General features: G+C 38.5%; 1 protein-coding gene across 1 annotated transcript in view; it reads right to left on the bottom strand.

Moving 5' to 3' along the window:
* Window positions 1-293: 293 nt before the first annotated feature.
* yap1 (Yes1 associated transcriptional regulator) overlaps window positions 294-24,681 on the bottom strand; it is a 130,615-nt gene continuing 106,227 nt past the window's right edge. The window contains 4 exon segments of the mRNA XM_072578237.1: window positions 294-3,037; window positions 3,791-3,903; window positions 6,509-6,639; window positions 9,162-9,340. Coding sequence (XP_072434338.1) covers window positions 2,799-3,037; window positions 3,791-3,903; window positions 6,509-6,639; window positions 9,162-9,340 — 662 coding nt within the window. The 3' untranslated portion in view covers window positions 294-2,798.

The following is a 24,681-nucleotide window of genomic DNA, read 5'->3' on the forward strand; positions in this document are numbered from 1 at the left end:
GATTACTTAAGCTTAGCTTAGGCAACAACTGAGGAACCATAATTAACTTTAATGTCTGACGCAGAGAAGTAAAAGGATTTTAACTTTGTCATTTGGCATCAAATATCTGAAAAGTACAGAACTGGTTGATTTGGTTAGCATTTAGATGGCTCATCTACCAATTAATTGGAAGCACATTCAATATTCGACACATGCAAATGCCCCAGGTTTGGAGTAGGTGAAGTGGAGCTGTTAGGAATACAGATGAACACCATCATCAAATCCAAAGTTAATTGCAAGAAAACAAAGCAACGTTTTACCACAAAGAATATATTTTATACCACATGAATTATCATGAACCATTGGAAATTATTACATACAGAAATAAATGCAACAGAATTTACTGTATGTATCCATATACTGACATGCTGGTACAGCTGAAAAAAATCAATATTATTGTATTATATATTGAAGTATGTGTGCATTCATTAGAATTAGATAATAAAATATTACATATTTATCAACTACCGAAAATGTCAGTGTTCTATGTATGCCAAGCATACGTTCTGGCTATTTAAAGATATTAAGGTCATGATCAGCAAGATTTCATTATGCATGTGCAAAAGCAAAACTGTACATTTACTCAGATGAGTATTGGGAAATATTTTGTAAATTTAAACTTTTTGTTGCATTGTTTTATTTCAACACTGATTTGTAGGAAGTGAGAACCATACAGATCATCAACTCTTAGAAAAATACAACCTTTCCTCTCACTGGTATAACTACCTGTACATGATCATGCAAAGCAATGACTACGCTTCCTCTGCGCTTACCTTAAAAAGATGGTTAAATTTAACCAAGGTGACATACATCAGAAACCACTTTCTTTTAAAAGGTGGAAACTTGCTAAACTTAATTTAGGACTTGGCTTTAGAAATAGAAGCTTAGAATTTATGCTGGTTTCTCTAATTAGTACTGATACAAAGGTGAGCACAAAACCACAAAATGATCTAATAATATTATTGCTCATCCCTAGGACTCAAGCTGCATAGTACACATTTGAACTTGTGTTAAGTTTAGAATCTACGATGGCTTCTCAAAATAGTACTTCTAATACAAATTTAGTACAAAACTATAAACTGATTCAATGCAATCTTGCTGCTCATCTCTGCGCACAAGCTGCAAAATACATGTTTGAGTGTGCACTGTCAAATTTACACAATTCTTAGAAAATCATTGTTCATCTGTGTACAATTTTAAAAATGTTACAAGACAAATGGAGCTCAAGCATTGCTCAACGCACAAGAGTTGAAATGTAGCACTTTCAATAAACACACTGCTTATGACTCAATACAAAAACTTTAAAAATCGTAGCCCGAGGAATAACAACACTAAAGGCCTGTGTAGAATGAAACAGCTGTGCAGTATATGTATTTTTTTTCTTTACCTGGATAGAAGCTTAAATCAGCACTCTCCAAGAATTGAAAAAGAAACAAAGAGGATTTAGCAACATTGCAAGGTTAAAATGTTTTCCTGGGTTCTCCATCAGTACCTATTTTAAAAAAATACTCAATTCAAAAGCCACATTATCTTTACAAGTAAAAACCCAAATACAAAAAAGGTATAACATATTCAGCAGTTCATGAGAGAATGAATGACATTTTAAAAATAGGCCTATGAACTTAAGGAAAAGGAATACTCTTTGGAGATCTATTTGATCACAAAGCTCCCCCTGATTTGTCACAATTCTTAAATCTAATACTTTATGATATACATATATGTGAACTTATAACCATTAACCCCACCTACAATACACTACTGTATATAGGACTCCTGACACAATGTCCTGCTAGCCATCTAACATGTCCCAAAAGACCATTTAACCACTCAACCTACAAAACAAGTTCATATGCTTTTTTAAGTAGAATATATAACCAGCACTTCTTTAATTGCCATGTTTTATGTATTTTGGTTTAAAAGTAACCTTTTGATCAGCTTTTGAAAGAAAAAACCTACACTAGCTCAACTAAACTAATTTTGGTAAGACATTACAGAAAAATGTACATGTCCAATATACTATGACAACACGTACAAGTAATTAAAAAGCACCAACCAATCTTTCATATTTAAATAAGGTCTAATCAAACTAACAGCTGACAGTTCACTTTGAAGTCACCCAATTCCTGGAATTAACTGGGCAATTATTTGAAAATTGTATTTCAATTGCTCAAAGACAAAAGCAAGTTAGATACTGTGCATACTGTAAAATGGAAGACAGGCAGCACATTTGGATACAAGATGTAACAGAGTTTCAAAGAAACTGGCAAAGGCACTTACAACTGGCACCAGATTCTCTGACATTGTAGCAGCTGTTAACCAAGTCTGATAACACAATTAAGCCTACTTTACAGTCAACATAACTTGCTTAAACAGAGATTTACAAATCTGAAAAATATTGGGAAAGCAAAAACATGAGATCATTGTTTCAGAACTGCACAACTTATACAAGTAAAGACTTGCACTAAACAACAGGTTTTGTTCCAAATGTATGAAATGGGGTAGGAAAATGGGATAGAGAGAGTCATATATCCTAACTAGTTAAAGAAAAGCAAGTTGAAATTCTACATTTTTTTGCTACTGTAATTATACTTCTGAAATGTGCGAAATACAATTGGCAGAATCCTTGTCAAATATTTAGAGTATATCCAATGTTGCATCAGAGGACAGAGACAATTCAGAAGTCCAAAACAACTCTCAAAAATATCTCAAGTTTTGATATCCTTCACACAATCAAAGGCAGTCTGAAAGGACCAAGAGCCCTATAGCCATGTCAGGAAGCTCTCCTTATCTATCTTTGTGGCAGCAAGAACAGACTCCATGTCATTGAGAATGTCAGAGCTCAGTGCCTCCTGTAGGCTTGGCATCAATTCTTCTCCTTCTACATTCATGCTGTCTTCCTCCAGTGTTCCAAGGTCCACATTAGTACCAGGGATAGTTTCCAAGTAGTCGGGAAAACGATTTTGCTGAGAGCCAACATTATTTGGACCAAGGTTTTCAACTAGGTAGACAAATCACAAAGAAACGGAGGATAACTAATTGCTCAAAAGACAACCTAGCTCCTAAAATTCCAATGCTGAAAGGAAAACAACAATACTATTCAACTGCCATATACTTCATTCCCAAATTCTCTCTGCTCTTTTACAGAATCATAGAATCCCTACAGCGTGGAAGTAGGCCATTTAGCCCTTCGAGCCCGTACCACCCCTCCAAAGAGCATCCTACACTAACTGGCCCCCTACCCCATAACTTTGCTCATCCATGGTTATTCCACTTGGCCTGCAAATTCCTGGACACTATGGACAATTTAGCATGGCCAATCCACCTAACCTGTTAGAAGATGCTCAACAGCGTAATTATCTGTCAAGTTCTTCGGACATTTAAGTAAGCACAGGTGACACAGTGATCAATTCATTTATATGTTGTAGCAGAATTTCCTGAACAATGGGGAATAAAATCCCTGAATCTTTTGGCAAACCCACGTGTACTGAAGCCAGGTACTCCAGCAGCTACTACAGTACTGCTACCTAGGTCAGCTACCTCAACATAATTTTAAGCATAATGGCCATTAGCTAATGTCAAAGACAATTTGAAACATTGATCAATTTACTAAAGGTAAAATTGAACATATACTTATTGTTAAGCTAACCATAATTTTTCATTACAAACTTGGTTGTTTGAATATCTTTTTTAAAAACATTGCATGTGTTTTAAAAACAAAAATGGAATTTTCTGTTCCAGGAACCCAACCAACCTGTATCCATTTCCTCGACGCTATTAAGAAAGTCATCAGGTGTTCTTGGTACACTGTAGCTGCTCATACCGAGTCCACTATCTGTACTTTCTTCCCTGGAATGGTATGTTCCACTGCAAGAAAAATAAAGCAGTGGGGAAAACAGAATAGGGTGGGGTGGGGTCAGAGAGTTATACACTGAGAAAAGCAATTCATCTGACATGCATACCTCTTCCACTTGCTGAGGAAAAACAATCCTCTGGATTTCAGCTTCTGATCAGCAAAGCCTCTGAATAGTGCTGTGAATCCAAGCTGATTAGCAGAAAATCAGAGAGGTAGGCAGAAACTGGTAATGCTGAGTATGAATCACTTCATTGTGTGGCTCTAAGCAAGAGGCTTTACTTTCTGCTTTTTACAACCATGTGCTCTCATGGTCTATTTGTTTTCATTTTTGCTTATCCATAGCAGCTTATTTATGGAAATGCATCCCAATTAACTTATTCCATAACTGCAAATTAATATGAATCAAGAAAACTCATGTGAAGAACATGTTCTGGTAACATAGGGACACGTTATCCTTAACATTTGATTCAAGTGAGGGATGTGGTGTATTTGGTATTCTTGTATAGAATATACTGAGCCAAAAAGAAGTCCTTTAACAGAGGCTTTACAAAAATGTTGCACAATTTTTTTTTGCTGAAAGCTTCAATTTTACAAAATTCAGTGTACGTTTCTTATCACCTTCACAGAAAATATTTGTAAAATTTCACACAAGATTTCAGATATCTAGGGAGATAATTAATGTAATCTTTGCATCAGTATATCTATTATGAGAAATATGACTTCAAACTAGACTGGTGCATTTTCAAAACTAACAACAAATACAGTTCCAGACCTTATTGCAGTTTGGGCATTTGAGAAACAATAAGCATTTAATACAGACTGGGTTATAACTTTTGGATGTAGGTTTGCTGAGCTGGAAGGTTCATTTCCAAATGTTTTGTTACCCTACTAGGTAACATCTTCAGTGGGCCTTAAGCGAAGCAATGCTGAAAATTCCTGCTTTCTATGTGTGTTTGAGTTGGTGATGTCATTTCCTGTGGTGAGGTCACTTCCTGTTCCTTTTCTCAGGGTGTAGAAGATGAGGTCTAACTTGAACTTTCCAGCTCAGCGAGCAAACCTACATCCAAAAGCTCAACGTGAGCTACAAATCTTCTCAAAACTCGCTAACTTAACTACACAGTTCAAATTCGGCTTAAAGATTATGTAGTCCCTCTTGATTTGGTTGCACTTGAACTATAACCGTGACAAAATTATTTATTTTTGCACTACTGCAGTGTGAATGTATCCTGAACTTTGAGCAAAGACACCATCTGATATCAAGGCAATGTGGAGAAAGTCACCCTAATTCACTCAAGTGAGATGGAGTAATAGATTGGTATTTGCTTTTAATACGGTGTCTTCTAAAAACTGCTTTACTAAACAAGTCATGAAAATTTACCTTTAGGTACAACAGAAAAGGATAGCTCACACAAGGAACAAGAATGGCCACAGAGACTAAGCAGGTGCTACTAAACTGAAAGTCACGTCTGTATAGATACTAAATACAGACAAGCCAAAAGGGCACATGCAGCAGTTCAAAAGATTTCACAAAAACCTTCTGTTTCATACCATGATGGTGATCTTCTCGTGCCACTTAATTACAGAGTACAAGAATGAACAGTTTCATTCTCAGAAAAGATAAACAAAGGTGAAGATCCACTTGAATCAGTCAGTCAGAAGAATGTAGTGGGGCGATCAGAAAAAGCTATAGAATTTAAGAGGTTACAGAATCAGGACCAGCTACAGGTTACTGAACAGTCAATTTTAGCTAACTGGATGGAGAGAGAGCAGGCTGGAAGTTTGGGCTGCTAGTCAGTCAGGTAATTGGAGCAGGGAAATGGTGCTACTGCTTTAGGCTCCAAGCCTGACTGAGAATGGTACAAAAGCAGCTGAAAAAGATGGAGCTGATATTAACTATTAGGAAATTGAAAGACATTTCAGCCAATTACTTCAGTCTTGCCAGTATTTAGCTGGAGGAAATTGCCACACAACTAGAACTGTAAGGGTAGTATTGTACACTGGAAAGCAAAGCACAATCAATAGATCTCAGTGGATTTGGAATTTGTCTCCTAGTTTTGATTGCAATATTTACTCCACTCATGTTTACTGCATCACAAAGCTGCTACATGAACTTTACTTCACAATTGGATGCAATACTTTAGTGAAAAAGCCTTCACAATTACACGGATCACCCCATTTCATCACAGGTGCAGTTTCACCATAAGTGATTTGAGTATCATGAACAAATCCAGAAGTTGCAATTGTGACATTAGTAAGAGATCTATGCAGACCTGCAATGCTGAAGTCCTGCACCAGACTCAAAATTGCAAACTTTTATTTAAGATGCATCTAGACAGATGCATGAGTAGGTGGGGAGCAGAGGGATACAGATGCTTAGGAATTGACCGACAGGTTTAGAAGTACATTTGGATCGGCTCAGGCTTGGAGGGCCAAAGGGCCTGTTCCTGGGCTATAAATTTTCTTTGTTCTTTGTACTGTTAATATACACTTAACTTTCCAAGAAAACAAGCAAATATCATCAAGGATGTAACCACACGAAATCTCATGAACACTATCAAAATAGATATCTATACAGAGCATAGAAAAAAAGCTAAGAAATTTTAGACCAATACCCACCTATTAAGGAATGGATCTGAACTGTTGGTAGTCATTGTCCTTACATCTTGGGACATGGCAGATGAAGAAACTGGAGTCTGAGGACTGCCATCTTGTTCCATGGTTGGCAATTGACTGCGCAATGCCATTTCCTTTGAACAGGATGAAAGAGCTGAAGCTAGAAAAAACTTTACTCAAAATGTGGTGATAGCTAACTTTTTATTAAAAAGAATGTACTACAGGTTGTTCTGCTATAACAGGAGTTTCATTAATATAAATTTGCTACAATAGGATTGATGAATTGGGGACACGGTTTCTAAAGCATGAATTTTTAAAGTGTGTATTGGTTATAATGCAATTTCAGCTCCGTTAGTTTATATGGTTCTGCTATTATGCAATTTTCTTCTAACAGGATTGCACAAGAATGGAACTACCGCGTTATAGCAGAACTGACTGTAGTGCTCTCTTTATCTCTGCAGAAGAGAGTCACTGATGAATAGGTAATAACTCCACATAATTCTATGCACTTTTGTTGCTGTACCAGATAAACAAGGTTTACAATAGTTTTCCTTGTAGGAGGTACTGAGAACACAGTGAAACCAATTTCTTCTACATTATCTGAAGTTAATTGGAAAAAACAAGTAATTATAATTTGAAAAAAGGAAAGGGACATTCAGGATATTGCAACTGGTGTAAAATGAACATCCTGCGTTTAGGAATCCTACAATAGCATTATTTACAAACCTAAAGCTGAATGGATTTAAAAGGGACAGTGGTTGGGCAATAAACATTTTTACAAAAAAATGGAAAGCAGTGGTCAGCAGGGGTTGACATTAAGATGACAACTTATTTGATGTACATTTATGTCCTATAGATTTGCATATAGGATAATTTGAAAGTTTATAGGTTACAGAGAAACAAACAAGATAGTAACTGACTTCAGGAGTAACTGACATAGGAAGAACAATAAGCAGCATTGAGAGTAATTCAGGGCTGTGGAGCTATCTGAATAGAAGAACGAACTAAATGGCCCCCATTTTGAAAAAATCTTGGACTCACCATAAAGAGTCACAGAAGAAAGGATATTAAAAGAGAAAAGCATGCAAAAGAATGAATCCATAAATTATCACTATCTACCGAGATGCGCAAATTAAACAAACCAGCTGAGAACTAGAAGCATTAATCATGATGGAAGAATGTGATTTCACTTCTGCTTTCAGGGGATGCAAGTGTCATTGGCAATGGCAGCATTTGTCATCCTCCTCATTTGCCTTGAGGTGGTGGTGGTGAGCCATTTCTTGTACTGCCATAGGCCAGCTGATATAGGTACACCCACAATGCTGCAAGGAAAGGACCTTTAAGATTTTGACCCGGAGGCAATGAAGGCTTGATCTCAAGCTGCTGGGTTAGTGAATTATATGCTGTCCTTCCTGGGGCAAAATATTCTATGCTTCATTGTCCCTCAGTGGTTTAAAAAAAATGCAACCTTTATCCTCACTGTGAGACAGTTAGAAATGTATGTCCACTGACTCCACAACCTGAGAAAATGGTACTTGCTTATAACCAAAGCTACTCTGGTTAAGTATAGGAACTTGGTAACATGCCGAAAAATAAGGAAGTATCATTTTCTCAGGCTGTGAAGACAGTGGACATCCATTTCTAAATGTGTCTCAGTGAGGATAAAAGTTACATTTTTTTTAAAAAAAACAATAAGTGACAATAGAAGCATAGGATATTTTGCCCCACGAAGGACAGCATGTACCTCACTAATTCAGCAGCTTGGGATCAAGCTTTTGCTGGTCCAGGAGAATATTGTGGGTCAAGATCAAAACAATCGTAAATCAAACAACTGTAAAGGAATTTAGTCTTTCTGATTATCGGCAATGGTTTCAGACTTTTTATCCCAGAGAGTTTTAGTGAAGTCACATTCTACCATCTGCCATAGCAGGATTTGAACCTGGGTCCCCAGAACATTATCTAAGTCTTTGGATTAACAGTCTAGTGATAATGCTATTGGGACATTGACTCCCCTGGATTTGCAATTTTTAGTTGAGGTAGCATAATTAAATCGATTCAAATCTGAAGCGAGAAAAATGCAGTTATAGGCAGAGAACACTTATTAGTTTTGGAACTGTTCAGAAAAGGTTTACAAAGATGCTGCCAGGATGGGAAGGTTTGTGTTATAGGGAATAAGGCTGAATAAGCTGGGGCTGTTTTCCCTGGAGTGTCAGACACTGGGGGATGACGTTATAGCAAAAATATGGTATCTCGATGATTGACAAAATATATCCCTTTCTATGCTCCAAAACTCTTTGGTTAAACCAAACTGCATTTATTAACATAGATCGTGAACCAACACTTGAAAGTTTTCTTCCACTATGGTTTAACAGGAATTTTTTAACCAGAGAAAATGAAGGATCAAGATAAAACTGTTTGCTCTCTGCAAATCCTGCACTGGATGGAAAGGTATTATTAAACATACAACATGTACTTTTAGTATGTTACCCTGATTCTGCCAAAATATTTGCACTTACAGAAGGTGGGGATCAGCTAAAAATATAATTATGTACCGTGGTGTCATGTGCATCATTGTTAAACTCATTCGCGCTCCTTACAAATCAATAGCTTCAGTAACATGGTTACAGTTTACTCCAGTTTCAGTTCAGAAACTCACCTGGCGTAGGAGCTCTTGATGCTTCAGTCGAAGTCTCTCTTTCTCAAACTGGAGTTGCTGCAGTCTCATCTGTTGCTGTGTATTGGAGCCTGACATTGCTCCTCCTTGTGGACTATGAGAACCTATGGATGGAGGTGTCTTGACAGGAGCACTTTGAGTCAATCTTTGTTGGTCCACTGCTGTTGTCAAAAATAAGAGACATAAATAATTAAATAAAAGTTCAATTCAAGTCTTATTAAAACCATAATGACTGAAATCCCAAATATAACCTAGAATATGATATGAGACACCCTGGAGAAGCTTACAGATCAGCAGTTTGCAATTTGAACGAAACACAAGTATTTTCCAGAAATGCCAGAAAATTGGGGGGGGTGGGGGGGAGATTGGACTGCAAACAACTTAGTAGTTCAAGCATCTCTGAATGGTCTTGAGTCATACAGCATAGAAACAAACCCTTTAGTCCACCTCATCCATGCTGACCAAAGTCCCACTTGCCTGTTTTTGGCCCATATCCCTCCGAACCTTTCCCACTGACGTACCTTTCCAAATGTCTTGTGGATGTTGTAGCTGTACCTGCACCTACCACCTTTGGCAGTTCATTCCACATACAAACCACCCTTTTTGTGTGAAAAAGTTATCCCCCTGGTCCCTTTTAAATTTTTCTCCTCACCTTAAAAATGTGTTCTCCCCCCCCACTCCGGTTTTGAATTCCCCCACCTAGTGAGAATACCTTTGCTATTCACCTTATCAATTTCCCTCCTGATTTTATAAACCTTTACAAAGTCATTCCTCAATGTCATACATGCAAGTAAATAACTCCCAACCACCCAGCTTCTTCCTGTAACTCAAATCCTCCAGTCCTGACAGCATCCTGATTAGTCTCTTCTGAACCCTGAACATCTGGGTTTCAATATTCCAGCCTATATTCAAAAGTACCCATACATTCCTGCACCAATCAATTCACTGCCACAACAATCAAAGGACTCAGTTATGTCCTGGCCCTGATCGTTACTGGCTTGTCACCCGCAATAAGTTCATTAAGGATGTTATATCTTTGACAAAATAAAATTTGATGTCAAATCATTTGAGTTGTATAAATACTGATCAAGAGTGTTATCAACATGCCTGTCAACCGTCAAGAATCAATTATACTTCTGAATTTATTATTGAGGGGGGTATAATACAATAAAGCTTACATACATTAACAGCATTACACAGACACCATGTAGGAACATAATTCTAAACCAAGTGCTTTAAGAAAACAGAAGTTCTAAACTAGATGTCAGAGGCTTAACAACATGTGAACAGTCCTTACAACATATCAATAAGTATATAACCAACAGGATTAGTTTTGTGTTTGATGGGGGGGGGGGGGGGGGGAGAAGAGAAAGCTGGGAGGGGGAGGGAAGAGAGGTGGAGAGGTAGTTGCTGCAAATTTATACTTCAGTCATTTGTAAGATGGTGCAGCTCTCACCATTATAACTGAAGGCATTTCACCTACTACTAACTTTAGGATACTAACTAACCTACTTTATGTTGCAGGTATTTGTTTGCTTTTCTTGTGATTGTTTTTTTTAAAAAGAAATAAATCTGTACTTGTTAGACTTTGGATGTCTGCTTTTAGATCAGCATGGTAAAACATAAACCAAGCAGCCAACTATCTATCTCCCAAACAGATATGCAACATTAATACATAGTTTCTCTGTCCAAGACAGCATTCTCTCTTTGATCTGAAGTCTGGTTTCAGAAACTGCCAGTTTCTATTCAGCTCAAGAGACTGTCCAGCTGCAGCAATCACCTCTGCATTTATTTCTTAAAATAAGAAAAGCTGAGCTGGAGTGAAGTTGGATTAATCAACCTGAATTTTTTCATTGTATTTTTATGTCATATTTCACACATTGTATTTTCACAAATTTTCAGCAGGTTCAGAAATGCTGTTGTACCCTATTTCTTACATTAAATTGCACAAGGTAATAATTAATCCAGCTCCTTGCAACTCTAGGTATGATAACCCCATATAATTTTAATTCAAAATTCCCATTGCATTTCCAAATCAGATACATGAATAACCCACAGTATTTTATTTTGCACTCCTCAATACTGCAATGCAAAAGCAAAACTTTAGGAAAAAACTAAAAATTATACAGCACAAGATGGTCTATTTGATTAAACCATTATTGGCATGAAAATACCATTGGAACTGACTGTAGTGCCAGGCTGTCAGTTGGACTCCTCATGCAATTCATTTGTACTTGGCTGGAGATACATCTATTCACTATTAAGGCAATGTTCTGCTGTAAACCCATGGCAATGCCCTGACTAACTATTGTTGTCAACCTGGTGTCACTTAACTAGGATTAACTGTCCTGCCGCATCCCCATGCCAACTATTATCCAACCAAGCAACACTCTTCTCTTTTTAAAGTTGCTTGGTATTCTCAGATTTTCTAGCTGTTATCTTATGACCTAAACCTTTGTGAGGTACGTTGTTGAATATGTTCTGGAATTCAGACAACACATTTACTAGCTCCCTTCTATCCACCTGGCTTCTGAAAAGAGCAAATAAATTAATCAAACATGATCTCTGTTTCATGAGCCATACTGACTTTACTTGATTAGATTATGGATTTTCCAGTTGTTCGGTTAATTCTTAATACTTGAACCCAATTCATTTCCAAGAATGGATATTAAATTGGCCTACAGTTACGGCTTTTTGCCTCCTTCCCTTTATGAAGGGGGCTGTTATATTGACAGATTTTGCTCTCTGGAATCCAAGAATGTCTGCAAAATTATAACCAATGCATCCACTATCTCTGTAGCTGCTTCTTTTAACATCCGAGAATGCAAGTCGTCAGGTCCAGGGGACTTAGCTGTCTTTAGCCCCATTAGTTTGTATAATACTACTTTTTCAATGAAGGTGAGAGTACCTAATTCCTTCTCCAGCTTCTCCTCCCTCCATATTTTTCAGTAATGCTGGGATGTTTGAAGCCTCTTCCACCGTAAAGATGGATGCAAAATATCGGTTTAACTTCTCTGCCATTTCCTTGTTCCCTATAACTATTTTCTCAGGTTTATTCTCCAAGTGGTTTATGTTAGTTTAACCTCTCTGTTTTGATACACAAAGAAGTTTTTGTCAGTTTTGCAGATTTCAGATCAAATCCACTTCTTTCTTTAAATTGACATCCATTGTTGGTAACAATCCCGCTATTCCCATTTCGCCCTTCAAATCAATCTTCTGTTTCTCTAATTGCTCTGTTTCCATCTCTTTTTGACATTTATTCTCTCTAGCCTTCCCATAATCTCAGAATTTACCTTTTCCTTCCGGCCTCCCGCTTTCTATTAGCTTCCAGTTCCGACAGAAAGAAGCCATCAACCAGAACTCTTAATTCTGTTTCTCTCTGCACAAATGTTGCTTGATCAGAATATTTCTATTACTTTCTGGTTTTATTTTAGAAATGGATGGACTATTATCTTAATAAATAAATGCTAGATAAAGATAAACTTTTCAGTTATTTTTACAGGACATTTCAGCTTTGTGTCAACAGGCCACAGCCTGATAGAGAATCAGAAATGCTCTGCCCAGGAATGGAAGAAACTATAGAACAGGAAGGGGTTAGAGGGATATGGGCGAAGTTTTGGCAAATGGGACTGGATTCATTTAGAATATCTGGTTGGCATGAACGTGTTGGACCAAAGGGTCTGTTTCTGTGCTGTACATTTCTGACTATAAAAATACACAATCAAAAGGAACATAATGAAAAAGGTTGTGCACACAGACCAGACCATTACAGAAGCCAACCTTCCATCCATGGACTCCATTTACATGGCCTGTTGCCACAGGAAGGCTGCTAACACGAAAGACCCATCCCACCCCAATGCTCTCCTACAACCTCTTCCATCAAGCAGAAGATACAGAAGCTTGGACACACACACCAGCTGATTCAAAAACAACTTCTTCCTTGCCATTATTAGACTGATGAATGGACTCTCGAGCCTCAAATAATGCTGATCTTGCCTCGCACACGCCCTGTGTAATGCAACTTGTATGGCTCTATCTAGTTTTTTTTACCCTATAATTTGTACGTCTAATGACCTGCCTGCACTGCTTATAAACAAAGCTTTCGCTGTACTTAGGTATGCGTGGCAATTCAAATATAAAAAGCTTTTAGAAATATTTATTCTAAATATTTTCTTCTTTCTGGAATTCAAAATGTTGATCATATTTGATTTTATTTTCCGATCCAAATAAAGTTGCTACAAATTCACAAGCGTGGTCATACAGACTACACAATCAAAGTTGAAATCTGGAACTGGAACACCAGTACTGAAGAATGAGTGTGAGGACATTGCTCATAGATTTCATGAATCATATAGAATGTGTGTCATTTCTGCTGACTGTTGATTTTTATTTTGCTTTCCAATGGCTATTCAAAACAAAAAACACAATGGATACCAACAGACAAAGAAAATAATGACTGCTGAAAGCAAATTTATAACTCCCTGAATTCAGTGATGTACTGACATTCATTTTTTGGATTTCAAGATTATGTTTCATTTGTAGGTCCAAATTAAGCTTAAATTATCACCCTCATGAAAATATTCTACACGTGTAAGTTAACCCTTCAATTTTTCCTGAAAAATTAGTCCCAACAATTCAATTTCGAGGTGGTAATATACAAAGACTGAGTGAAAGGCAAATAAGCTTAACAGTAAAATGGTTAATACATACATTCACATATATCATTGCAGAGATGGGTTCACAAATTTGATCAAAGGATTGTATGATTGCAACATGTGTAAAGGACAGAATGCTGAGATTGACACTGGGGAGGCTACTTTTAGAATATTGTGTGCAATTCAGGTTGTCCTTTCTTTTAAAGAAAGGAGGTTGTTAAACTTGAGAAGGTGCAAAAAAAAACAAGGATGTTGCCAGGTTTCAAGGTTTTGAGTTGTAGGGAGGGGCGGAATAGGCTGGGACTTTTTTTCACTGAAGCAGAGACTGAGGTGTGACCTTAGAGATTTATAAAATCATGAAGGGCATAGATAGGGTGAATAGCCAAGGTCTTTTTTTTCGGGGGGGGGAAAACACGGGACAGTTGGTGGTTTCCAAAACTAGAGGCATAAGATTAAGGTGAGAGGGGGAAAGAGAGATTTAATAAAGATTCAAGTGGCATTTTCATGTAGAGGGTGGTAAATGTATGGAATGAGCTGCCAGAAGAAATGGTCAAGGATGGTACAATTACAACGTTTAAAAAGGCATCTGGATGAGTACATGAATAGGTAGGGTGTAGAGGGATATGGGCCAAATGCTGGCAAATGGACTAGATATGATTGGGATGTGTGGCCAGTGTGTACAAGTTGGACCAAAAAGGCTGTTTCCATGCTGTATAACTCTTAGTGAGTTGTTTTTCCTCAGACCAGTGGTGTTACTCAAAGCACTGACATGACAGCCACTGCCCCCTTTGATATGTAGTAATGGCCTGGGCATAGGGAAAAAAGGCATAATTTTAAAGTTTGCAGACAACAGTGTATTCTGAAATTACGAAAGAGAGGAAAAAAAACAGGAACAAACTTCAGGAGGACAGAAAGATTTCAGTGAAATAGGTAGAAACATGACTGTGAAAATGTGACATGGACAAGCCTAACTTCAATAGTGTTTGGAATGAGCAGAGGCAGAAATGTTAACTCTTCTTTCTCTCCACAGATTCTGCCAGACCTGCTGAGGTTTACCAGCAGTTCCTGATTTTGTTTCGGATTTCCAACATCTGCAGTTCTTTTGTTTTTTTATTTATAAAGTTCTACAATTTTAAAGGGAGTACAGGGACAGAGAAACCTAAAGAGTGCACACACAGAGTTTGGACACTGGCAGGACAATTAGAGAAAGACATTTAACAAAATGACTCTGTTTTATTCAAATATAGGAGGTAATGAGTATATAAAAGGAACGCAGTCATGCTAAACCCTTATGAAGCATTGACGACAATCCAGCTGGAATTGTATGGTCAATTGTGGGCATTGCAGGACTTTGCTAACATTTCTCATTTTTAAGGTGCCAAATTGGTTTGAAGTAACATGTTTGCTGTAGTTTCTGTTTAAATCAGGACATTAATGAAATTGATAAAATAAATTGATGCAAGTTGCTAATTCAGCAGTTTAGCTACTTTTATTTTGTTGATTGCCATCAATCGTGTATAATGAAATTATTAGGTCATTTGAGTTATAACAGAGCACATAATCTAAGCTGGTTTAAACTAGTTTATGCAAATAGAAGACAAAATATTGAGAATTACTTTGTATGGTTATTATACAATTCTAAATCCCAAGACACAATAATGATTATGGAAGTAACCAAATGAATGGGCATACATCTTACGGCCTGAACTTAAACAGAATGTTGATTCTTGAAAGATATATAAATATTGCACCTTTCAGTCACTTGCATTTCAATAAAACCCCTAGCTCTCAGGCTAACATTTCTGTCCTCTGCCTGCTGCAATTTTCCACTGAAGCCCATGAACTTCACCACCTCACACTGCTTGCTGCAAGGATTCCATTCCAGTCTCCCAGTTTCTGTCCCTGCACATTGGTCCCGATGAGGGCATTTCCACTGAGCTGCCTCTGACATGACCTTTCTTCTCATCACTATCTCCCACTCCCCTCTCCATGCATGTACACATACACACACCCAGACCTTCCATCCAAAAACGAAGCAAAATGCATGCTGGAGGAACACCACATTTCTGCTTAGGCACTTTATTAACTTCAAGGTCTCAATATTGAACTCAACAATGTCAGAAACTGCTTGCATTTCTGACTGCCTCCATTTTATAATGTCTCCCCACATGGAGGGAGAGGAGAAAAAGATGAATGCTTTCAGTCCACAGAGTTTGAATGTTTCTGCTGCCCTTGCAGTCATAGCTTTGTATTAAACTTCAGCTCAACCAGAGGCGGTCAACCAACAGAATTCCCTGATCTCAACATCTATCTCAAATGAGCTCTTTCATCGTTGTGAAAAACAATATTGTCAGGCAAATCGAAAAATTTTCAGCTCTCAATTTTTCCCCAAGTCTTAAAATTCTACTGATATTTCAGCTACATATTAGTCCAACTTTAAGTTTATAGATCCAGAATAAACAAACGTGGTCTCTAATAAGATAGAAAGTTTGTTCGGTGATGCAACTGAAGAGAAAAAGAGTAATACAATTCACTTGCGCTCATTGATCAAATCTTTAACTGTAGCTGTTCAGACTACAGAACAGAACCTAGTGAACAAACAGTCACTGCAGATGTGAACCAGACATCAGATGATTAAAAGGCACAAGTTCAAATGGAACATTTCTTTTCTCTATCCCCCATAGAAGGATCATCAGAATCAGTGACAGATCTCACATCAAACAAACAGCAGTCCTCAAGTAGAACAATTCAAGAGGTTTTCAGCAATGAAGTAACTGCGGGTGCAAATGCCATCATCATACCTAATCAACAAGCTGAAGTAGAGTCTAAGGTTTATCACAAATTTATCAGTAAATTGAGAATAAAAATCACCCTGAACAGATCGAAGAGATTCAGTGATTCTGGGCATGACCAAAGCAAAACTACCAGGTTCAGTCAGAATCAGGTTACAGTCAAGATACCACTGCCAGAATCAAAAGTCAAGATTTTGGCAAACTGAAAAATTGCCTGTTTCACTAAGGCAGTCATTCTCTGCTTAGGAGACTCATGAGACAAACAGCCTTCCAAACAAGGAAATAAAGTTGTCGTTTCAGCAGGGAAGACTTCTTCCCTGAAGGCCATGAAGAAATAAATGGTCCTTCAGCACGAACAGACTTCACAGCCTTACACTTTCAGAACTGAATTGAGGTCAACAGTCCTCATGTCAAAACCTTACCACTCCTTCAAGATGGAAGAAAATCTACTCTGAAAGAACCAAAACAACCAGGCTAAAATTTATAAAGTCAGAGACTTCTGCGAAGGTGGGGTTGCGATAAATGTAAATATATAAATTTTAAAGGAGAGAAGAAAGCTTGTGGGGGAAAAAAAATGGTGTGTACGGTTTTCAGCTTGAGGGCAGAGCACTAATTCTTAACTGTATTGTACACCATATGGTTTGATGTCAGTGTGTGGTCTCAGGTGGAAAAACAGCTCTGATTCTTAATGGAGTTCACCACCCAGATCTGCCTCAATTTTTTTATCAATATGTATCATATCAATGTAACTTGTACTTGATTGCGATCACGCAATAAACTATATTAAAATAAAACCAAGAACTGTGGATGCTAGAGATCTGACAAAATAGAGATTGCTGGAGTAATTCATCAGGTCTGGCAGCATCTGCAGAGAGAAAGCAGAGTTAACATTGAGTCCAGTGACTCTCCATCAGAATTGAAGAATCATCACCAGATGCGAAATGTTAGCTCTACTTTCTCACAATAGGTCTGGCAGCATTTGAGTTCCTCCAGCATTTTCTTTTGTTTCAGTAAATTATATATTTTTTAAGACAAGAAACTCTTGTTATGTCATTATGGTTTTCCTCCACCACACCAGACCAAGTTGGCTTTCCAATAAAAGAAAGGCAAATGGTGGCAAAGGTCTATCCTCATCATGACAGATTGTCCAGATAGCTCATTCAACATAAGGATTCAACATCCATTGCTGTTGATTCCAGTGACAATTGGTACACAATCAGCTTGATTTTCTCATTCTTGAAAACCATGCATGGCCTCACCCCTTTCTCTTTTGAATTCAGTTTTACAAGCAGATGTTGTCCCATCCCAGTACTGCAAACAAAAACAGTCCTTTGAAAGCAGTATGTTTTTTCCAGCATCCGGTCTGAACCTTGTGGCCCGCTTTATAATGATTGCATTAAATTACACATTTAAAGATTACTGAATTGCTCTGCAGCCAGCAGGATCAAGTAACACATTCCAGCCAGAAAGTATGACATGTCTGACCTACAAGAGAACCAGACATTGTGTCCAAGCCATCTGAGCTGCAACACAAGTCTTTTTAGGGAGTTAACTCTACCAGAATCTACTCTCAAAATACATCTTATTCCTTGTAATTGAAATAGTTCAGATCTCATCATTAGTCAGTCACAGCTCCCAACTGTTCCATCGCAAAATGATGATTAAACAGCTGTTATCTCCAGCTCTGTAGGATCATATAAACCACCCAAATAACCACTGGCTGCTTCACCTACAGCATTACTCCTTTTGTCTGCCTACATTCATATAGCTTCCCTTCATTTTGTGACAGGGTGATTATTTTGGACTGTCTCATCAATTTAACAAAATAATCATTGTCAAGCCTTACAAAGCTTAAGCCTATATAACAAAGGATGCCACTGTGGTGATCAAAGTCCTGAAGCAGCACCATTAAATAAGTCTACTTATAAAAAACAGCCAAAGTTCTTCATCACAGCAAGGTTCATTTTATTCCAATCTCTGAAAAGCCATTTAGATGTATTGCAATGTTTTACTCATCTCATAGGAGAGTTTTGTCCTCCGATACAAAATGAACCAAACAGCACAGGACATTACAAGAACTTCCTCATTGCACAATATGTTGCACAATGGAATGTGTGAAGTCCAAATTATAGATTGAAACCAGATTCAGGTTCATTACAAACCCAGGAGCTTCTCAAAGAGTTATTGTCAGACTTGCATAATTCTGCAAAGAACAGAAAGCATCACACCCCAAGACAAATATTTGACACTGGGAAATTTATAGGTTAACATATTGGTGAGATTCAGGTTCAAACAAGTTCACTTTGATGCACGCTTAATAAGTATTTTTGTACAATTACATCTGGTTTTCTAGTCAGTAGACAGTGGCCAGAAGATAAAAGAAAAACATCAATAAGACAATAGAAAGGTTTTAGTGAAATAAGAATAAACTTTTCAAATGACTGATCTGTATCCTAAATCTATCCCTCCACCCACCTCGAAACATTGTTAGTAAAGATCTACAAATGCCAGATTTTAAATTACTACTGTAATTGTGCCAGCAGCTACAAAAAATTATATTGCAGCATTAATTTAATGAAACATCCCAAAGTTCAGTGAAGTAAAACAAAGTACAGCATTGAACTGCATGAGAAAATATTAAATTAGGTGAGCGATGCTTGGTCAAAGAGATAGTTTGATGGAGTGTCTTGAAGGAAGAAAAGTGGTGACACATGGAGATTTAGGGAAGTTAGCCAAAAGAAAAACAGGGAATAAATACCATAAGGTACAGTTATCAGTGGTGAATGTTTCAGTGGCCAGAATGAGAGAAGTTCAAGTTTGAAGAAGTGTTGGTTTGGAGATCTTCAGACATCAGGAAGGACTTAGCCAAGCAGAGATTTCAAAATTAAGTTGGGATTTTAAAGATCAAGAAATTACTTGACTGGAAACCAATGTAGGTCAGTGAGCACATAGTAATGGAGGACATACTGTTCCCCCAAGTGAAGATGTGGGCAGTTTTGAATGGCCTTAAGTTTGTAGAATGTTGATGATGAATTAGGAGTATACTCAAATGAATTTATTAAAAACTTTTAGGTTAGTGTCTCTTCTGACTTGAAACTGGACTTTAATGGTGCAAAACCAATTATTAAACACTGTGGTCGACTTTTAAATACCATCTAGAATGAGACCAAGTGCTGCCCCAGCCAGCAGCATCCACATGCTGTGAACAAACATGAAAAAAACTGTGGCTCTTAAAAACAAATTGCCATACATGGTCACATCTAGAATAATGAGAGCATTGAACAATGATCAAATTAAAAGGCAGAATAAGGAACTCAGTGGGCTGCTTCTACACTCAAATGTCAGTTGATAAGAATTGATTGAAGTTTAACATACAGTGTGAACGCGACCAATTAACTTTCCCTCTTCAGTCTACAGAGAAAGCCACAATTGCACTTGCCTGGCATTGACTATGTTGACTCATTCCCAAATTTTGATTTTTCTACGACACAGCCTTTGTGACTCATGGAGGTTACAGTGCATTTAACATTGTAACTAATCTTTGGTCGATGTTTACTGATTAAAATATTATTTCAATAATCGACGTATTGGGCAACAAGAGCTGAAAAGAGTTTTGGAAGTTAAAACTGGACTGCCAAAGTTGCTCAGGTATCTAGTCAGTCAAATAGAAATGTGCCGATTTGACTTCAATGTGGTGGGGAAGCAGTGGTAATGTGATTGGACTAGTAATTCAGATGCCCAGGGTAATCTGTTTACCCAGCTTACCCTGGGCATCTGAATTACTAGTCCAGTCACATTACCACTGCTTCCCCACCACATTGAAGTCAAATCGGCACATTTCTATTTGACTGATAATGGCAGATAATGGCATTCAAATTAACTTTCAATTCCATATTTTTACTTAAGCTAAAAACAATCATGTAACCACTTAACTGTTGTAAAACACAGAATCAGGCTCCCTAATGTCCTTTAGGGAAGGAAATCCACAATCCTTGATTAGTGGTGCTGGAAGAGCACAGCAGTTCAGGCAGCATCCAACGAGCAGCGAAATTGACGTTTCGGGCAAAAGCCCTTCATCAGGAATTTTTGCCCAAAACGTCGATTTTGCTGCTGTGCTCTTCCAGCACCACTAATCCAGTATTTGGTTTTCAGCATCTGCAGTCATTGTTTTTACCTAATCCACAATCCTTACCTAGTCTGGCCTACATGTGACTTCAGATCCACAGCAATATTGTTGATTCCTCATTACCTTTTGAAATGGCCAAACAACCAAGTTCCAGGGCAATTAGGGATGGGCAAATGTTGGTCTTGCTGGTGGCACCATATTCCTCAAACAAAAAACACTGGGGGAGGGGGGACCCAGGGAGATGGTGAGGTAAGAGATCAGTCTGAGACTGGTACGGTTGGGAAAAGTAGCAAGTCAAATAGTCAGGGCACGCAGGAACAAAGCAAAGCAGAGAACAAGGTAGGACTGAAACTGCATTTATTGCAATGCAAGGGGTCTAACAGGCAATGCAGGCGAACTCAGGGCATGGTTAGGAACATGGAACATGCAATTAGAGAGATGTGGCTCAGGGATGGACAGGGCTGGCAGCTTAATATTCCAGGATACAGATGCTATAGGAAGGATAGAAAGGGTGGGGGTGGAGGGCAAGAGAGGAAGGGGACTGACGTTTTGATGAGGGATAACATTATGGCTGTACTTCGGGCAGATATCCCTGGGAATATGTCTAGGGAATTATTTGGGTGCAAGAAATAAGAAAGGGATGATCATGTTATTGGGATTGTAATACAGATTCCTCCCCTCCACAATAGTCAGCAGGAAACGGAGATCTCCTTACAAATGTATCTCATTTATCTTAAGAAAAAATGGTGGTTATGGTAGGGGATTTTAACTTTCTAAACAGTCTGAGACTGCCATAGTGTTAAGGGTTTAGATGAATTTGTTAAGTGTGTACAAGAAAATTTTCTGATTCAGTATGTGAATGCACCTACTGGAGAAGATGCAAAACTTGACCTACTCTTGGGAAATAAAGCAGCGCAGGTGACTGAGGTATCAGTGGGGGAGCACTTTGGGGCCAGTGACCATAGTTCTATTAGTTTTAAAATAGTGACAGAAAAGGATAGACCAGATCTAAAAGTTAAACTTCTTAATTGGAGGAGGGCCAATTTTAACAGTATTAGGCAAGAACTTTCTAAAGTTGACTGGAGGCAGATGCTCACAGGTAAAAAGGGACGGCTGGAAAGTGGGAAGCCTTCCAAAAATGGGGTAACCAGAGTCCAGAGACAGTATGCGTCTGTTACGGTGAAAGGCAGCGTTGGTAGGTGTAGGGAATATTGAATGACTAGAGAAATTGTGGTTTTGGTCAAGAAAAAGGAAGCATATGTCAGGTATACACAGCAGAGATCAAATGAATTCTTAGAAGAGTATAAAGGCAGTAGAAGTATACTTTAGAGGGAAATCAGGAGGGCACAACGGGGACATGAGATAACTTTGGCAAATAGGGATAAGGAGAATCCAAAAGGATTCTATAAATACATTAAGGACAAAAGAGTAACTAGGGAGAGAACAGGGTTCCTCAAAGATCAGCAAGACAGCCAATGTGTGTGGAACCACAGGAGATGGGGTAGTATTTTGCATCAGTTTACTGTGGAGAAGGACATGGAAGATAAAGATTGTGGGGAAATTGATGGTGACATCTTGAAAAATGTCCATATTATACAGAGGTGTCTGGATGTCTTAAAATGCATAAAGGTAGATAAATCCCCAGGACTTGATCAGGTGTACCCTAGAACTGTGTGAAGCAAGGGAAACGATTGCCAGGCTCCCTGCTGAAATATTTGTACTTTCAATAGTCACAGGTGTGGTATCAGAAGACTGAAGGTTGGCTGACATGGTACCACTATTTAAGAAAGGTGGGAAGGAAAAGGCAGGAACTGTAGACCAGCAAGTCTGACTTTGATGGCGGACAAGTTGTTGGAGGGAATCCTGAGGGACACGATTTACATGTATTTGGAAAGGCAAGGACTGATTAAGGATAGTCAATGTAGCTTCGCGTGTTGGAAATCCTATCTCAATCTTGATTGCGTTTTTTTGAAGTAACAATGAAGAGGATTGATGAGGGCAGAGTAGTGGACATGATCAACATGGGATTTCACGAAGACATTCAACACAGGTCCTCATGGTAGACCGGTTAGCAAGATTAGATCACAAGGAACACTGGGAGAACTAACCATTTGGATACAGAAGTGGCTTGAAGGTCAAAGACAGAGGGTGGTGGTGAAGGGTTGTCTTTCAGACTGGAAGCCTGTGACCAAAGGTGTGCCACAAGGATCAGTGCTTGGTCCACTGCTTTTCATCATTTATATGAATGATTTGGACATAGACAGGAGAATTGTTAGTAAGTTTGCAGATGACACCAAAATGGAGGAGTTGGTTACCTCAAGAGTATAACAGCATCTTGATCAGATTGGCCAATGGGCTGAGAAGTGGCAGATGGAGTTTAATTTAGATAATGTGAGGTGCTGCCTTTTGGAAAGGAAAATCAGGTTAGGACTTATACACTTAATGTTAAGGTCCTGGGGAGTGTTGCTGAACAAAGAGACCTTGAATTGCAGGTTCATAGTTCCTTGAGTGTGGAGTCACAGGTAAATAGGATAGTGAAGACGGCGTTTGGCATACTCTCCTTTATTGGTCAGAGTATCGAATACAGGAGTTGGGAGGTCATGTTCACGTTGCAGCTGTACAAGACATTGGTTAGGACATTTTTGGAATAGTTTGTGCAATTCTGGTCTCCCTCTTATTGGAAGGATGTTGTGAAACTTGAGTGAGTTACAAGGATGTTGCCAGTATAGAATGAGCTGCCAGAGGAAGTGGAGGCGGCTGGTACAATTATAATATTTAAAAGGCATATGGATGGGTGTAAGAATAGGAAAGGTTTAGAGGAATATGGGCCAAGTGCTAGAAAACAGGATTAAATTAGTTTAGGACATCTGGTTGACATGGATAAGTTGGACTGAAGGATATGTTTCAGTGTTATAGACAATAGGTGCAAGAGTAGGCCATTCTACCCTTCGAGCCTGCACCACCATTCAATATGATCATGGCTGATCATCCTTAATCAGTATCCTGTTCCTGCCTAATCTCCATAACCCTTGATTCCACAATCCTTGAGAGCTCTATCCAACTCTTTCTGAAATGAATCCAGAGACTGGGCCTCCACTGCCCTCTGGGGCAGAGCATTCCACACAGCCACCATTCTCAGGGTGAAGAAGTTTCTCCTCCTCTCTATCCTAAATGGTCTACCATGTATTTTTAAGCTGTGTCCTCTGGTTGTACATCTCTATGACACTAAATGACAACATTGGGACAGGATAGATCGACCAAAATTGCATTTGATTGTCCTGTACATTCCTTTTGCTGTCATTACCAGGCTGTGTTCAAAAGGCCTGTAATCAATAAGACCAACTGCCCTGATGGTGCTTTAAAACATACATAAGAGAAGGTCACTCAGTCCCTCACACATGCTCCACCATTCAATAATCTAGTCTGATCAGATTGCATCTCAACTCCACTTTCCTCCGGGCAACCCATTACTGCAGACTACCTTGTAGATCAAAAATTTGTCTGACTCAGCTGTGAATATACTATGCCTAACCTCCACTGCTCATTGTTAAAGAATTAACCACCCTCAAAGGAAACTCCTAGAATCTAGTGAATTTTGACATCACACAATCAATGCCTCTCTGCAGCAATGTCTGTAACAAATAGCACCACACCATTGTGATATGATGGAAAAGTATATCTGCTCTAGCAATCCCTTGAGCAATGCTGTCAGGAGCTCCTTATTCATGCTACAGCCATCCAAGAAGTCAATAGGAGGTGCCAAAGCGTGGTCTAGTAGTTTAGGTGACGAGAGAGTCACACATCTCACTAACTGAGGGCAGAAAGTGGTTGCGACAACAAAAAAAGTGTTCTTCCTCATCACGTGATGAAAACCTGACCACCAACCCATCTAGGTCTCCGAGACAATTACAGCACACAAAAGGTCTGAA

This window comes from Chiloscyllium punctatum, chromosome 9 (assembly GCF_047496795.1).
Source record: "Chiloscyllium punctatum isolate Juve2018m chromosome 9, sChiPun1.3, whole genome shotgun sequence".
Taxonomy (NCBI): Eukaryota; Metazoa; Chordata; class Chondrichthyes; order Orectolobiformes; family Hemiscylliidae; genus Chiloscyllium; species Chiloscyllium punctatum.